Source organism: Penicillium diatomitis, assembly GCF_028827545.1.
Source record: "Penicillium diatomitis strain IBT 30728 chromosome Unknown utg000008l_segment0_segment0, whole genome shotgun sequence".
NCBI classification, from domain to species: Eukaryota; Fungi; Ascomycota; class Eurotiomycetes; order Eurotiales; family Aspergillaceae; genus Penicillium; species Penicillium diatomitis.
In genome coordinates, this window is record NW_026623180.1 from 238793 (window position 1) to 254434 (window position 15642).

The following is a 15642-nucleotide window of genomic DNA, read 5'->3' on the forward strand; positions in this document are numbered from 1 at the left end:
GTTGACAAGGACTGCTTCCACAACAGCCAGAGCAAATCACGCAGAAAACGACTCCGGATCCATGCATCAAGACAAAGACGAAAGGTATTTGGAAATCAGGGGGAGATCGAGAAGGAGAGAAAATAAGAAGGGTGGTGAAGTAGTGGGTGGGCGTGTCGACGTGAAGCTAGGGTTAAGGGAGTAGTAGATTACATGATGATCGCAGGAACTAAAGAAGGTGAGGAAAAAGGGGGTACTCGTTAGTGTATGGGTTCTTTCTTGAAGTGCAAAAGTCTGCAAAATGGGGATCACTTACCATCAATGTTCTGCTTGATGCTCTTGTGCGGCAGGATTGAGCCACCGTTGACGTAGACCTCATCGGCAATGGTCACATCGTCACCGAGAACGGTCACGTTCTCGAGACGCGCCCAGCGACCAACAGAGCTGTTCCATCCGACAATGGTGGACTTGATCCACGCGTGATCCTTGATCTTGCTGTTCTCCATCACCACGCAACGTTGGAGACGGACACCATCGCCAATCACGACGTTGGGGCCAATGACCACGTTCGGACCGATGCGGCAGTTGTTTCCAATCTTGGCCGAGGGGTCGACCATGACGTTGCCGCCGTAGACAAAGGGTTCCGAGTTGGCGGCCAGCTTCTTGGAATTCCGCTTGGCCAGGGAGGAGAGGTAGAGACAGGTGCCGGTGAGGAAATCCTTGGGCTGACCGACATCCATCCAGAAGCCCTCGAGGTCGAAGGAGTGGAGTTGACCATCCTTGCAGATGGCGGGGAAGGTTTCCTGCTCAATGGAGGTGGGGCGCAACTCGATGCGTTTCAACACGCTGGGGTTCATGATGTAGATACCGGCATTGATGCGGTTGCCGACGAACTCGACGGGCTTTTCGACGAAGCGGTCGATGCGCGACGGATGGTTGGGCTTGTGCACGACGACACCGTACTTGGAGGGCTCGTCCACCTTGGTGACGACGATGGTTCCCTCCTCGCCGTGGGAGCGGTGGAATTCGGCGAGCTCCTTGAAGGGGTAGTCGCAGATCACATCGGAGTTCAGCACAAAGAAAGGTGTGTCGTCCTTGCCGAGGATCTTTTCGGCGAGTTTCAGGGGACCAGCGGTGCCCAGGGGTTCGGACTCGACCGAGAACTCAATGTTGACACCGTACTGCTCCTCGTACTTCTTGAGCGCCGAGACCATGACATCGGGCCGGTAGTTGACGGCCAGGACAATGTCGGTGACACCGGCAGCAGCCAAGCTCTCGACTTGGTGCAGGATCATGGGTCGGTTGCCGAATTCCACCAGCGGCTTGGGGAGAGTGAGCGTCTACCAGAAGGTCCTTCGTGTCAGTCATTGTATCCCCGACATTGAGTTGCTGACCATTGCCAGAGCCCGAGCCCGAGCCCGACGACGGCGCAAAACGAGCTGCTCAACACGACTTGCACAACACGCCCTGCACAACACGACGCTCGGGCCGATTGCACTTACCAGAGGACGCAGACGGGTGCCGAAGCCACCGACGAGAATGAGAGCTACAATGAACAGTCAATGGACATTCAGACAGCTCGATGATGCGCCAAGCACAATCTAATTCATCTTCAGGAGGGTTCCCCTATTGTGACATACCCTTCATGATGGAAGTGGGGGGTGGAGAGCAGCGATGAGCGGAGAGAACGAGACGATAGGAGTTGAAGGACAATCAACACAGAGAGAGACGTAAAGCTCTTTGGTTTTGTTGTTGTTTTTTTCCCAAGCTGTCGAAGAGAATTGAAGGCTTGCACGCAAGGAAGCACTGACCTCGAGACGAGAGGGTTTGACGGAAGATTTAGTCTTTGATTAAAGGAACAGCTGGCTGAATTGGGGGGGGGGGGGGGGGGGGACATGGGCGGAGGGGGAGAAACGGTCCCTTTATTTTTATTGGGAACGGGCAGAATTGGGTGGGGCACGTGAATGGACCGGGTGATTCGCGGCCAGGCCCACGGGCACGTTTGCGGCGAACAGAAACAAGACGGAAAAAAAGGGGGAGATGGTTAGTCACTTCTGAATTCACTGCTCAGTACACTCACTGGTACGAACTCAATAGGATTTACTGTTTAGTATTTTTAGTATTTTTAGTATTTTTACTATTTTTACTATTTACCAGATAGTTCGTAGTGAGTAGGTACAACTTCCTATTCCTTGGTATGTCCTCATTCAGGCAAATGGTTAGTATTGCTACCAAGTAGTAGTGAGTAGTGACTATGAGTGACCAAGTCGAGGAGCTTGAACCAGGGTTTGGGTCCTTGGTGTACGTTCAACATTGCAAGGGTTCTGTATATGGTTACACTACTAATCATTGTATGCTTCTGAGACATGTGTAAACCACCGATTGTTGGTGAGCCAGCGCTCTCTTCGTTACAGAGATGCCAGTAAAGGTAGCTCAGTAGGTAGTTGAGAACTGGCGACTACTGCAGTAGAGATCTTGTCTGCGCTCATTCTCGCCTGACGTGGTTGCAATGAAGAGAGTCCATCGTACACACTACACAAAAGCTGTAGAGTACGCTACAGCACAGGGGCAACTTCTTGTGTCGAAACGGTCGATCAGAAATCCACCATGTGACTCTGCAATCCCGTACCGCTGGTATGATGATTGCCATTCCGCAGCATCTACACGATCGATACCCATCGACCCATTGATCACGATAAACAGAGGAGTCGGCTAACTCGCCTTGGCTACCAGCTGGCAGCTGCCAGCTGCCAGCTGGTAGTCGTTTACTCGTTATTTGTTAGTCCTTACCAGCTAGTAGCACCTCGCACTCACTGGCAAGTCCATCCATGGCAAGCTTCAACAGTGCCAGACAAGTCGCAATTGGTGTCTCGCATTGGGCAAGCCCCCATCTCCATCCAACCCTCGATCGGGCCAATCCTCGATCCCAGTGCCTCCCCATGCCGTCCATCGATGTTCGACTCGGGACCACCGACAGGACTTCCCCGCGAGCTAAACATCAACAGCCCTCCAGTGGCCCGTTGCTCCGTTGCTGGATGTGCGGCCCTCGAAAGGCTTCCCGGTCGGACCAAGTGGGTAAGCCGGGGGTCAGACGATGTCGCCTCTTCCATCCTCAAACAGGGTGGCGGACTGACCTCCGCGCGTGAGCGAATGGGCGCCTGTCAGTGGTCTGCAGCGCAGAGGGTGAGTGGTGAATGGATCAATGGGCCAGGGCAGATCCAGTAATCCAGTAATCCAGTAGTAGTTGGGAGTTGGGAGTTGGGACGCTTTGGTGATACTCAAGTGTGACGCTCGAATTACATCGGCTCGCTGGACTCGATCTGGACCCGGTTGCGGTTACCTCCTGGAATTGGCAGGTGATCCATTGAGTAAGGAACAAACCTGCCCAATATTGGATCTTACCTCAGACTTGACCAGCAATCGAGTGAGAGAATCCTTGTCTCAGCATGAAAGGAGACTCTTTCGAGTCGAGTCCATGCTCACATGACAGGAAGCGGATGCAGTGTGCCTGAGAGCGAATAGCCTCTTTTCATCGGATCGCCAGCGATTGCCCAATGTAAACAATAGACATGTAGAGCACCTTGTAGTCAACTATGATGGATATACTACTGGACCAGTGTAATACTACTCTTGAGAGGCCCCTCGGCTTCAAGATCATGCACCCCACAAATTGAAAGATGGCTGCTTGTGGAACTACATAAAGACAGCTGATGAAACCAACTACTACTCTCGTGCCCTCCTCTCTCTCTCTCTCTCTCTCTCTCTCTCTCTCTCTCTCTCTCTCCCTCTCTCTCTCTCTCTCTCAACCCAATCGAGTCTTTCTCATTGCGTGTCTGGGGGCAGTCGTAAAAAGCCACGTTGAATCCGAGACATTCCAGTGCAGCCACCGCCTTCGGAAACCGGCTCACCCACAAACTGGCGGATCCAGTGACGGACTCGGCTCACCTTGCGGAGGAGCGGGTCAACCTGGCAATGGGGAGGGGGATCGTGTTGCGAGAGTCGTGGGAGAAGCTGATCTGCGGTCACGATGCCCACCAGATCCGTCGCATCGACGGGCTGACGAGACAGCAGTTCAACTCGCGTCATCCCTCCGCGCAGACTTTGCCCGTAGACCTGCTCTCCGAAGGACCCCAATCCCACGTTGCGCAGCAGAACAATGTCGCGGGGACGAAGCATGGCCAGGGCCCGGCGGACGTGGTCAGCCTGTGGGGTGGCGCTGGAAGTCTTCAAGTGGGCAGTCGCGACGGTAAGCCAGAGGTTGACGCCAAATCCCGTCCGCGTCTCATCGCCGACAATCATCTCGACAATGTCCATGTCGGTTTGTCGTGGTCGCGTCACCACCCGCCGAGGTGAGTGAATGGCAATCACGCCCACCACGAGATTCACCGTCATGGTTCGGGGCATGATAGATTGCAGGTAGGTCGCGCTGGGCACATTCCTCAAGTCTCGGATGGGACCCGCAACCGGCAGTGGAGGATGAGGTTTCGCCTCTTTCTCTGCAACTCGGGGTGCAGTAACAATCGGATGGTCATCATCATCATCATCATCATCATCATCGAGGAGAGACTTGCTCTCCTGGGTGGACGAGTCTTCCATTTGAGAAATCGAAAACCCCGACGTTTCGTGCGTCACAAACGAGTGATCGAGAAATGCCGACAGGACGGAGTCATCTGCCAAGGAGCCATCTTCACCTTGAATGAGTTGATGAGTTCTGAGAAAGCTGGGATCCCCGGGGCCAGCACACACATCAATGTGGCTGATATGGAGCCCCGGTACTTGGCGAGCTTGTAGAAGCCTCCATCTCGCCTGTTGCTCGAGTTGCCCGGATTGTATGTCACTATGCGGGATGGTATCCGCAGTTTCGAATGGGGGAATGGGATCATGGAGAAGGGAATCACGCTCCCAGTCTAGATGACTGGATAAAGGTGCGCCCACCAGGTAGATGGTCTTCATGAGAAGCAGGTAAGGTAGCCTCTCGCGGCGTGCCTCACTATCTCTCAGTAGTGGCCAAGCGCCAAGTGAGGTTTGGCCAACAGGCCTGGATATTAGTAGTAGACTTGACCTCACCTAATCTCACATCAAAGCAGCATTAGTGCTGAGACCAGACAAGCCAAGCACGTACACATTGGACGATGCTTGATTTGTGGGAGTCGGTGAAAGTTTTGGAGAATAGTGAGGTATACGTCAGATAAGTGAGGTGCCTCATCCGAGCAGCTGTAGACGTCCAACCGAGCCTCAACCATGGGATGGACAATTGTGATTCGGAACCGACACCTGTTCCATGTTCCCAGACTGCCTACATAACTTTGGGCTTCAAGGCAAGACACTTCCCTTCCACCTTGGCCAAATCTGCGATACAAATGTATTGTCAAGCAACACAAATTTCCAACAAATACAACCTCACTCTAAAGCTCGTGAGCTTCATGGAGGATCACAGTTCATAATTCGTTCCATAGTCCAGGACTCCATAGTCATACTACCTCTGCCAGTTCTACATGATTCCCCCAACAGCCGCTCCACTTCACCAGGTGCACGTGATCTAGTGATTAGTCAAGCCGACACAAATCGGGTGGCGACCGATGCTCGCCGCGACCCCGGCGGAGCAAAAGCCATCGTCACTACCCATCACCTTCGATCAACATCTTGAGCGTTGGTCATGGCAATCGCGATCAAGCAGCATTGATTGTCGTATTTTCCCCGTTAGGTCGCCATCACACCAAGATCCTCTACAAGGGGCTGCATCGTCAATATTTCCCCGCGGCCAAGCGCCGTTACCAACGGACCAGCATGGCGTTCCAGGCCTCGATTTCGCGGCCGGTATGCTATGACTCCCTCCTGTGATTACCTGGAATACATCACTGACAACCGCATGTCATTACTTAGCATATGGTCGCACTCACATCAGATTTTTGGCCCACAATGTCGACTGTGATCGCTGGCTCCTTAAACCGAGCTGGCCGAGCATCGATGACGATGACCGGGATGCGCAACATCCGGCGACAATCTACGTTTGCTAAGAGGTCTCTAGCGGTAAGCCTTGTACAAAATACCTACATATTGGGACGAAATGGCGGGCTTCTATCATCCACAGCCTTTGATGAGTGTGTTGGTGCTTGGGGACCTGAGTATTATTCCTTTGACGGCGTTTCCAGACCGCTGACCGACCCTCTTCATCACCAGTCGCCGCGCTCGGTAACTTCGCTCTGGCATGGAAGTTAGTCGAGATCCCTTCTCCCCAAAATATCTTGCATCTGACTCACGCGCTTCGCTATAGACTCGTCGTCCCCATCCACCGCCTACCCCGTTTCGGTCTCTACACCTCGGTCTCTGTCAACATGGGCGACGAGGGGCCGCCTCAATGTGATTCGTGACTCTTCCAAACTTCTTCGGCTCACCGGAGTCCAGCAGCAAAGATTCTTGTTCGGCGGCCCTTCGCAGAGTATGCTAGCTCAGAAGGAGAAGACTGCAAACAACAACCCGAGTAGCGCGACTGCGCAGAATAACTTCTACCAGGCACTCCTCCGCGCAAACATGCCCGCATTCATTATTGAACGGTACCGCAGTGGCCAGTTTGCCAGCAATGCCGCATCTGAGGCGATATATACCAAGGCTTTGGAGCGGGCTGGCGAATCAGGTGCGCTGGGTGGTCAGGGACAGAATCTCAACTCGGATCAGCTCCAGGCTATCGGTCAGGCTGTCGCCGCTCGTTCTCATGGTGGCCAGATTGGCATGGCGAACAAGCCTAATGGAACCGGTGCAAAGGAAGCCCCTCTCTACGTTGTAGTCGAGGAGTCTCTTGGCAACACCGTGTTCCGCTGGGTCAAGTTCCTGCTCATCTTTGGTTTCTTTACTTATCTGTCTCTGGTCCTGGTCACTATCTTGGTTGAAACGACTGGCGTCTTGAAAAACATCCGTGGTCAACAGAATAACGAAGCTCAGCCCGAAAAGCAAACCGTGCGTTTCAGTGATGTCCACGGTTGCGATGAGGCCAAGGATGAATTGCAGGAGCTTGTCGAGTTCTTGCTGAACCCGGAACGCTTTTCATCACTCGGTGGAAAACTCCCTAAAGGTGTTCTCTTGGTCGGTCCTCCCGGTACTGGTAAGACTCTGTTAGCCCGCGCGGTCGCCGGCGAAGCAGGTGTCCCCTTTTTTTACATGTCCGGCTCCGAGTTCGATGAGGTCTATGTCGGTGTCGGTGCTAAGCGTGTTCGTGATCTATTCACACAAGCCCGCAGCAAGTCCCCGGCAATCATTTTTATCGACGAGTTAGACGCCATAGGTGCAAAGCGAAACGAGCGTGATGCGGCCTATGTCAAGCAAACGTTGAATCAGCTTTTGACTGAACTTGACGGATTTTCCCAAACGAGTGGTGTCATTATCATTGGCGCCACCAACTACCCACAGCTGCTCGACAAGGCTTTGACCCGACCCGGTCGTTTTGATCGCAAGGTTGTCGTTGGTCTTCCAGATGTTCGCGGGCGCATGGATATTCTGCGTCATCACATGAAGAATGTACAGATCAGCACTGATGTGGATGTTGCTGTCATTGCCCGCGGTACTCCTGGTTTCTCTGGTGCCGACCTCGAGAATTTGGTCAATCAAGCCGCAATTCATGCCAGTCGCGACCGCAAGCCCAAGGTTGGCCCCTTGGACTTTGACTGGGCCAAGGACAAGATCATGATGGGCGCCGAGGCTCGCAGCCGTATCATTCAGGACAAGGATAAGCTTCTGACTGCCTACCACGAGGCCGGTCACGCTCTGGTCGCATACTTTTCACGATCCGCTACGCCTCTGTACAAGATCACTATTGTCCCGCGTGGCATGGCCTTGGGTATTACCCACTTCCTGCCCGAGATGGACACTGTTTCCCGCAACTATACCGAGTATCTTTCCGATATTGATGTGGCCATGGGTGGCAAGGCTGCCGAGGAGTTGATCTTCGGAGCAGACAATGTCACCAGCGGTATTTCAGCAGTAGGTTCTATCCTTTCACCCTTTTTCCTTTTTTTTTCTCTTTATCTATGATATTACCATGATGATGATGATGATGATGATGATGACGATCATGATTTCTTGCTAATCACCCATGATACAGGATATTCAGCAAGCTACCGAAACAGCGTTCACCTTGGTCACTCGATTCGGTTATTCCAAGAAGCTTGGAAATGTCGACTTGTCAACCAACTACGATAGTCTGTCATCAGAAACTAAGCAGGAAATCGAGGGTGAAGTGCGACGTCTCGTTGAGGAAGCTCGTGAACGCGCCACCAAGATCTTGACGGAGAAGAGAGAACAACTTGAAATCCTTTCCAAGGCTCTGATCGAGTACGAGACCTTGACAAAGGAGGAAATGGAACAGGTGCTTCGAGGCGAAAAACTAGATAAGATGTCTAGTGCGCCAGAAGCCCCGATCAGAATACCCGACGCTTTGCAGGCTGCCGGACTCAACGCCCACGCCGCCGATGTATCTTCCGTGGCCTCGAAGTAAAAAGGTGGCCATTTCTTCTTTTTGATTTCTCGTCACCTTTTTTTACCTTATAGGGGATTTTCAGCGTCTTGAAATGATGGCTTTTTGCTCATCTCCTCTCCCTGTACCCTCCGCTTCGTGTACTGTTCCATTTACACTTTTCCTTCCTCAACCCGTCTCACCTAGCTTAGCCACAGTGTACTATCTCTGTTATGCATTCCCGGAACAATCGGGCGTCAATACTATTTATCATCATGCAATGCTTCGTTCTGCTCTCATGTCCCGCCTTTTCGTTCACTTCTCCCTATATCCCTAAATCCACGAGTCCGATATTGCTCCAACTTGATGTATTGTCCTGATGTACTTGAGATGACGAGTCTCCGAACTACCTCTGACAATCTCATCATATGAATGGACTATCCTTCTGTACTCTTCCAAGAAGAATATTGATTATTAATGTAGAAAGAAGGCTCCTGCAACAACCATCCATGTCACTGCTCAATGTATGGCGGATCACAAATACCACTCAGACTGAGAGCCCATGCATCCAGCACTATACCTTCCCTCAGAATACAACCTTGTCCTTTAAAGAATCTTTTGAAACCCCCCAAATTTTATCCATCGAACGGAACAACGGGCCCCGGGCACACACACCCTTGTCCAGGGCAGTCAGTGGCCATCGATACCTCGAACATGAGATGCGGCTGCAAATGTACCGAGGTAGGTGCAGCACCGCCACACGATAAGAGAGAGAGATGAGGTTGAGCTTGCTACCTACGGGGGAGACCCCGTTCTATCTGGACAGGCTTTGGAGTATGGACTGTGGCCCGGTGAGCGGCCGAATCGCATGCCATACGAACAATCAGCAGCAAAGGGAATGATTGACCTCTGTTGAGTCTGGGATTATGCTAGGACAATAAAGATGGGAGGACAAGTATGAAGCCCATCCTTCTACATAGGGACCTTGCTACGTTGTGGACGGCCGTCCGCCAAATTAACCTCTGCATGGATACTTGAATCACCGAGCAAATCCTCCGAGCTCTTGCCGAGATGGTTTCGGTGAGAGTCAAGTCAGACTGGACTTGGATATGGTAACGGACTACTGCGGGCGACTCACGACTCGAAGGAAGACTCTAGGGCAGCCCACTGCATTATTGGTTTGAGAGCACTAATAGAATGCGGTGAGTAGGGTACTGACGCTCGAAAGTTCAAGCATTAGTATAACAGTATACCTTACTTTGAGTGACTGACTACTGAGTTACCTAGGTAGTAGTGTATACTGTATACTGTATACTGTGCAGGGTCCGAATAAGCTACGAGCTAAAAGAGACTCTTCAGGTTACTATCCTTGAATCACCCACAGTCTCTGGACAATATTTATCATCACAATGGTGGTACTTGGAAGGTTGTCCTTTGCGCTTGCCTTCAAATTGTCCCGCCCTGTCTTTCTAGGCAAGATGCGGTACTGCAGGCGACAGGTGCACCCAGGAACGAGGGTATCGTGCTCCAAAACACTCATGCCGGAAGCCTAGAGCGCTGATGTCTTGTGATTTGTACTTTACTGTACCTGGAGTTATTGGGGACACGAGTCTAGGGTTAGTAGACTCTATGATTGTCCTACGGGCCTTTCGGCCGGTCTTGTTGCATGGTGTTTTAGAATCATCTTTCGTTGAACTCCATTTTAAAAGATCCCTCGTGATAGTACTGAAACTGTAATGCTAATCATTTTAGATTCGGCCCGCCACAAGACCTTATATCGTTGTATTCGTTGCCCAGCATACTTATCGGCCGCCGTAGACGTGGCCCTACAAACAGTACGTGGATCTTGTAGTGAATTCTTACTGCCCCGATGATTAGCCCAGTCACTGGCAGAATCCTGGGCCGCGACCAATATAAATCGTATGAGGACTGGTTCTTTCTAGGAATTGTACTATATGTCGTTCTCCTTGGACGCTCCGCTTCCCAGAGTCAATCGAGGGTTCAGCAAGGATTCTGCCCTAAGTAGCTAGTATCGAGTTATGTACTCAGTAGTCACTTACTAGTAACTACTAGTGAATCAGTAACTAGTACCTTAGATACCTAGGTAGTCAGTAAACTCAGTACAACTTACCTTATATACCAACTACAGAACTTGAATCTGACTACACGCTCATCCAAAGCATGACCCCCCTCAGTAATATCAGATCTCAAATCTCAAATCTCAAATCTCAAATCTCAAATCTCAAATCTCAAATCTCCAGTCCCCAAATCTGAGCTTCACCAAGACCAAGGGTCTGATCAGCATGACAACATTCGAACGAATTGTGGATTCCACGACACGTACGTGACAAGCAGAACCGGCTTGCGTGCGGACGATCACGAATCCTTATTTGTGGGTTGGCACTTGTCAGGTGTGGAAATGGAGAAGATATGAGATAAGAGTGGAGTTCTTGGGCGAGTGGGGATGGGGATGGGGAGAGGGACTCGGGCTTGCGGAGCCAGGGAAAGAAATTCGTCGTTTGAGAGAGCCTTGGGCGATGATGGCACGGCGATTGCCATGCTGTGTAGGCTGTAGAATGTTTTGTATCGTACAGAGTGGGAGCCGAAGCCTCATTCAAGCTTACATGGTTCGAGGGATGGGGTGTATTTTGGATCTTTTTTTTTGGGCCCATTGTCATATCACGGTATCAGAACATGCTACTATGTACACACCCCCAAACAATAACGAACGATGAGCATCTTCTTCCCTCTTCTGTTCCAGCACGTACGTCAAGAATTGATATTGCGAAGTACACGCAAATGAGGTAGTCTCGAACCACCCAAGCAGGAGAGGATGCAGTGAAATCAAAAAAAAAAAAAAGAAAGAAAACTCAAACGGGAAACGACAAGACCCGTGGCCCTTCAAGCTTCGTGGCTCATCATAAACAAACACAACCACTCATCACAGTCATGAAATAGACACCGACATCACAGCGGTCAAATAGTTGGACAGGAATAATGGACAAAGACCAGAACCCTCTGATAGATAGAGATAAACAAATGGGTGTGTATGTATTAAGAGGTCAAATGTCCCACGCACACCCTCGGGAACACTCGAGGAAATGCAACACCACAGAGAGACGAGTAGGGAGACGTGTAATGGAAGAATCGGGTGGAAGGCGCGCGCCAATATGAAGACATGTGGACAATGTCTGGTCTCTCTGTGGTAGAATGAACGCTGGAGAGAAAAAAAAAGTGATGCCTTGAGGCAAATAGTCGCCTTGAGTTGCCTCTCTCATTCGTGCCAACGGTGAGAGGAGCTACACCGCGGCGTGGGACGTGAAAAAGAGGCATCGGTAAGCCAGTGAAACGTGAGAATTGGGGATCACAAGGTGACCGCAGAGAAATGGCCTGCACATTTAGTCGACCTCGTCTTCCAAACTGGCGTTATCTCTCATCCAGCCACGGGACATTTCAACAGCCTTGGACCACCGCTTGTACATGCGAGTACTTTCCTTGACCGTGATCTGTGGCTCAAAGGTAGCCCGGTTGGCACGGTTCATGTGCTTGAGGTCGGAGAAATCTTTCCAGACACCAATCGCAAACGCGGCCGCGATGGCAGCACCGAGAGCAGTGGTTTCATGCATGGCGGGTCGCTCGACGGGAATTTGGATGATGTCGGCTTGAGTCTAAGTAGTCGTGGAACGCGGAATTAGCATTCAAATTGGGAAATCAAAACCACCATTCCAGGTGAATGGCAAGCAATATTCAACTCGATCATACCTGCATGCAAATATCAGAGTTACTCATGCCACCGTCGACAGCCAGCTCGGTCAACTTTTTGCCACTGTCCATCTCCATCGCATCGAGGATAGCCTTAGTTTGGAAACAAGCAGCCTCCATGGTCGCGCGGGCGATGTGACCTCGTTGTGTGTGGTGGGTAATGCCCCCTGTTAAGAAGAGAAAAGTCAGATCTCTGTCAAAGGAGAATGGGTGGGCGGAAAGTAGTAGAAGATCAGGCGCGGGGTATCTTACAAATAGTTCCTTGAGCATCATCAATCCAGTACGGGGCAAATAGACCACTGAACGCAGTAACAAAGACACAGCCGCCACTGTCTGGCACGGTCGCGGCCAGATCACTGACCTTGCGAGAGTCGCGGAAAAAGCCCATGTTGTTCATGAGGAAGGAGACACCGCTTCCTGCTACGGCCACACTACCTTCCAACGCATACACCGGTTTGCGATCCCGTCCTAATTGGAACCCCACCGTCCCCAAGAGACCGTGTTTGGAGATGACTGGCTTGTCACCCACGTTGTAGAGCAAGAAGCATCCTGTTCCATAGGTATTCTTGGCAGAGCCGGGGGTGAAAGCACAGTGGCCGACAAGGGCAGCGGCCTGGTCACCCAGACAGCTCGTGATCGGGGTTCCTTCCAGCGGACCCTCGTACATCTCGCCAAAGCCCTCCGGATCGGCCGATGGCAGGATCTCCGGAAGACGGAGTTTTGTGCGATCAATGTCAAAGAAATTGAGCAGGCGGTCATCGTATTGCAGGGTTTCGAGGTTCATGAACATGGTCCGTGAGGCATTGGTCACGTCGGTCACGAGACGCTTGTTACGGGGCCCGCCGTTGAGGTTGTAGATGAGCCACGAGTCGACTGTGCCGAAGGCGGCGCGACCCTCATCATATGCCGTGCGAACGTCGTGCAGATTATCCAGCATCCAGCGTAACGTCACCGACGAAGGGTAGGTGGAGAGGGGCAGACCGCAGATGTTGACCAGATCATCGGCGCCGGGTTTTTCTTTTAATTCTCGGACGAGATTCACTGTGCGTGTATCGGTCCAGGTGATGGCATTGTGAAGGGGCTCGCCTGTCTCCCAGTCCCAGACCAAGGCGGTCTCTCGCTGACTTGTGATGCCGATCGCTTCAATATCGGAGCGAGAGTGGCCGAGGGCCAAGAATGATTTCATCGCCTCCTCGATGCAAATGTACACCGATTCAACCAACTCATAGGGGTCCTGTTCATGCCATCTAAATAGACAAGAAGAAGTTGGTTAATGTCAGAAGCTCTGGGAATGGAGGGCTTTTTGCCTCTATTGATATGGTTGCTTCTGGCCGCTCTCGATCTTTCTCGCTGATTCCGTCTCTCTTGAATTGACAGTGATTTCCACAGAGAGCGACACTTGGAGTGCCAGGACTGAGCGTTGACTGAGTGCAATCTCATACCAGGAGGAGGCCGAGGTCGAAAGTGAGATTTGAGGAATGTAAATTGACGGGGCACTTACCCTGGATGTTCATGAATTTGACGGAATTCCGTCTGATACTTTGCGATTGGGACACCGGTGCAGTCAAAAATAATGAAACGAGTACTCGTTGTACCCTGATCGATTGTGCCGATGAAGCGCTCTTTCAAATCGGAGGGATGGTGTTCTTCATCCTGCAAAAGAGCACGGTCGCCATCATCGGTCTGGTGAGGTCGGACTTCGACCTCGAATTCAACATCGGTGGCGGGCTCAGAGTCCCCATCCACACTGTTCTCGTCCAGATCGAAAGGATTTCGCATGGTGATCAGACCGCACGTCGAGGAGGAGTGTGGGTTTGTGTGTGTGTGTGAGAGAGAGAGGATACTGAGGGAGAAATGGTCGAAGGACGCACAGCCGGGACCCAATGATACTAGGGAAAGGCGGAAGAAGAAGGGCACAGATGGAGAGATGGAGATAACGGGGACAGATGCAAGGTTTGGAGTAGGAAGAAAGAGTGAAGAGAGTAGAGGGAAGAGAGTAGAGGAGAGAGAGAAGAGGGAAGAGGGACCGGGAGAGCGAAAGTCGGAGAAAGTCAAGAGAGAGAGAGAGAGATAGCATGTACCCGCACCGAAAAAGAACTTCCGTCAGTCAGGCGGAGGGCCGAGGGGGAGGGGAGGGGAGAGGAGGGGGGGCAAAAGGCTGTAAGAGCGGGCACGTTAAAAAAATGTGGGGGAGGTCCAGGAAAATTCGAGGAAAGTATGACGATAGGCCGTGGATAAATGGGCCAGGTTGGCGCTGACTGGATTATGGATCTTGACCCGTGGGGAGCGGACCAGGCGAGGAGCACCGCCGACCAGCGAACGGACCGGCAAAGAGAGGCTATGATCAAATGGATGTGAGGAGGTTTCAAGGCGCAGGAACAGCAGAGTATAAATGCAAGACCGATCAATTGAATAGGAAGCCCACGGGGTCTCTGCCTGTTAAGGTTCAAGTCGTGCCGATGCGGATGCAGACAGGAGACCGAGCGAGAAGCGACGATACTGAGTCGTTATCGGAAGAGGAGGAGAGGAGGAGGAGGAGGAGGAGGGCTTGCAGCCGTGACTGGTCGCACTGGCGTTCTTGTTTCGGTGGGCCGCTAGTCCAGGCGAACAGCTTGCAGTGACACGGGGTAATAGAGACCTCGTGGATTTGAAAGGGGAGTTTGGAGGAGATCGAGGAGAATTATCTGGGGAAAGAGATAACTCTGTCAAGTCGAGTAGTCATGTATACTACTGTACAATATGGATAGTATACTGGGCACTTTGCAGGTGTGTACAGTTGTACCAAGGTTCCTTCTGCACCATGTGCACTGTGCAGTACCACAAAGGCGGCCGGGATACCTCCAGTTACGCTGATTATGGGCGGCAACTATTAGAAGTGGCAGCAGATTAGCAACCATAGAGGACTGACGATGGTACAGAAGGGGTCTTGTCCAGTGCCAGCAAGTTGCACCGAGTAGAGAAACCCAACCCGGTGACCGTTGACGGGGTCACGGGTGACACGGCGACTCAGAACAAGCAAGCAAGAACCCGCACAGAAACAGCCCGACGGACCGGTTCCTTCTGCGTGAGCCAGCGGAGGCACCAAAGAAGAAAAGTGGAGAGTGACGTACGAGGGGCGAGACTGGAGAGGGGCACAGCTGCCAGCCGGTTAGACTGATGTGAAACTTCGAGTTCAAGGTACCGGGATGGGCTCGACAGTCGATACACTCAAGACAGGGGTTCAAGGCTAAAGGATAGCTGAGAAGAGAATTCCTTCCTGGGACGTGGAGGGGAAGATTCTCCAGAATCAGTGATTCAATGACAAGATTCAACTGGAGGAGGTTTCAAGAACCAAAAAAAAAAAAGGGAATTGTTGGATCAGGTGACCGATCTCAGACAGGCACGTGTATGGAGGGATCGAAGTCCGTGTAGTACAATACCCGACGATCCTCTTGACTGGACCATGTGCGTCAGGG

The 15642-nt window shown here is 51.8% G+C and overlaps 5 protein-coding genes across 5 annotated transcripts; 2 read left to right on the forward strand and 3 right to left on the reverse strand.

The window, feature by feature from the left end:
• Nucleotides 1-287: 287 nt before the first annotated feature.
• N7539_006160 (mannose-1-phosphate guanyltransferase) lies at nucleotides 288-1626 on the reverse strand (the record flags this gene model as incomplete). Its single annotated transcript, XM_056935762.1, has 3 exons — nucleotides 288-1319; nucleotides 1482-1525; nucleotides 1620-1626. The coding sequence occupies 3 exons, from the start codon at nucleotides 1624-1626 to the stop codon at nucleotides 288-290; spliced, it is 1083 nt and encodes a 360-aa protein (XP_056788686.1).
• A 1305-nt stretch (nucleotides 1627-2931) lies between these two features.
• On the forward strand, nucleotides 2932-3204 carry N7539_006161 (uncharacterized protein; the record flags this gene model as incomplete). Its single annotated transcript, XM_056935763.1, has 2 exons — nucleotides 2932-3054; nucleotides 3100-3204. The coding sequence occupies 2 exons, from the start codon at nucleotides 2932-2934 to the stop codon at nucleotides 3202-3204; spliced, it is 228 nt and encodes a 75-aa protein (XP_056788687.1).
• A 597-nt stretch (nucleotides 3205-3801) lies between these two features.
• N7539_006162 (uncharacterized protein) lies at nucleotides 3802-4932 on the reverse strand (the record flags this gene model as incomplete). The annotated part of the gene is made up of 1 exon (XM_056935764.1): nucleotides 3802-4932. The coding sequence occupies one exon, from the start codon at nucleotides 4930-4932 to the stop codon at nucleotides 3802-3804; it is 1131 nt and encodes a 376-aa protein (XP_056788688.1).
• A 966-nt stretch (nucleotides 4933-5898) lies between these two features.
• N7539_006163 (i-AAA protease YME1) lies at nucleotides 5899-8467 on the forward strand (the record flags this gene model as incomplete). The annotated part of the gene is made up of 3 exons (XM_056935765.1): nucleotides 5899-6193; nucleotides 6254-7953; nucleotides 8075-8467. The coding sequence occupies 3 exons, from the start codon at nucleotides 5899-5901 to the stop codon at nucleotides 8465-8467; spliced, it is 2388 nt and encodes a 795-aa protein (XP_056788689.1).
• Nucleotides 8468-11823: 3356 nt separating this feature from the next.
• On the reverse strand, nucleotides 11824-13966 carry N7539_006164 (glycerol kinase; the record flags this gene model as incomplete). Its single annotated transcript, XM_056935766.1, has 4 exons — nucleotides 11824-12093; nucleotides 12188-12354; nucleotides 12440-13434; nucleotides 13689-13966. The coding sequence occupies 4 exons, from the start codon at nucleotides 13964-13966 to the stop codon at nucleotides 11824-11826; spliced, it is 1710 nt and encodes a 569-aa protein (XP_056788690.1).
• Nucleotides 13967-15642: the final 1676 nt, after the last annotated feature.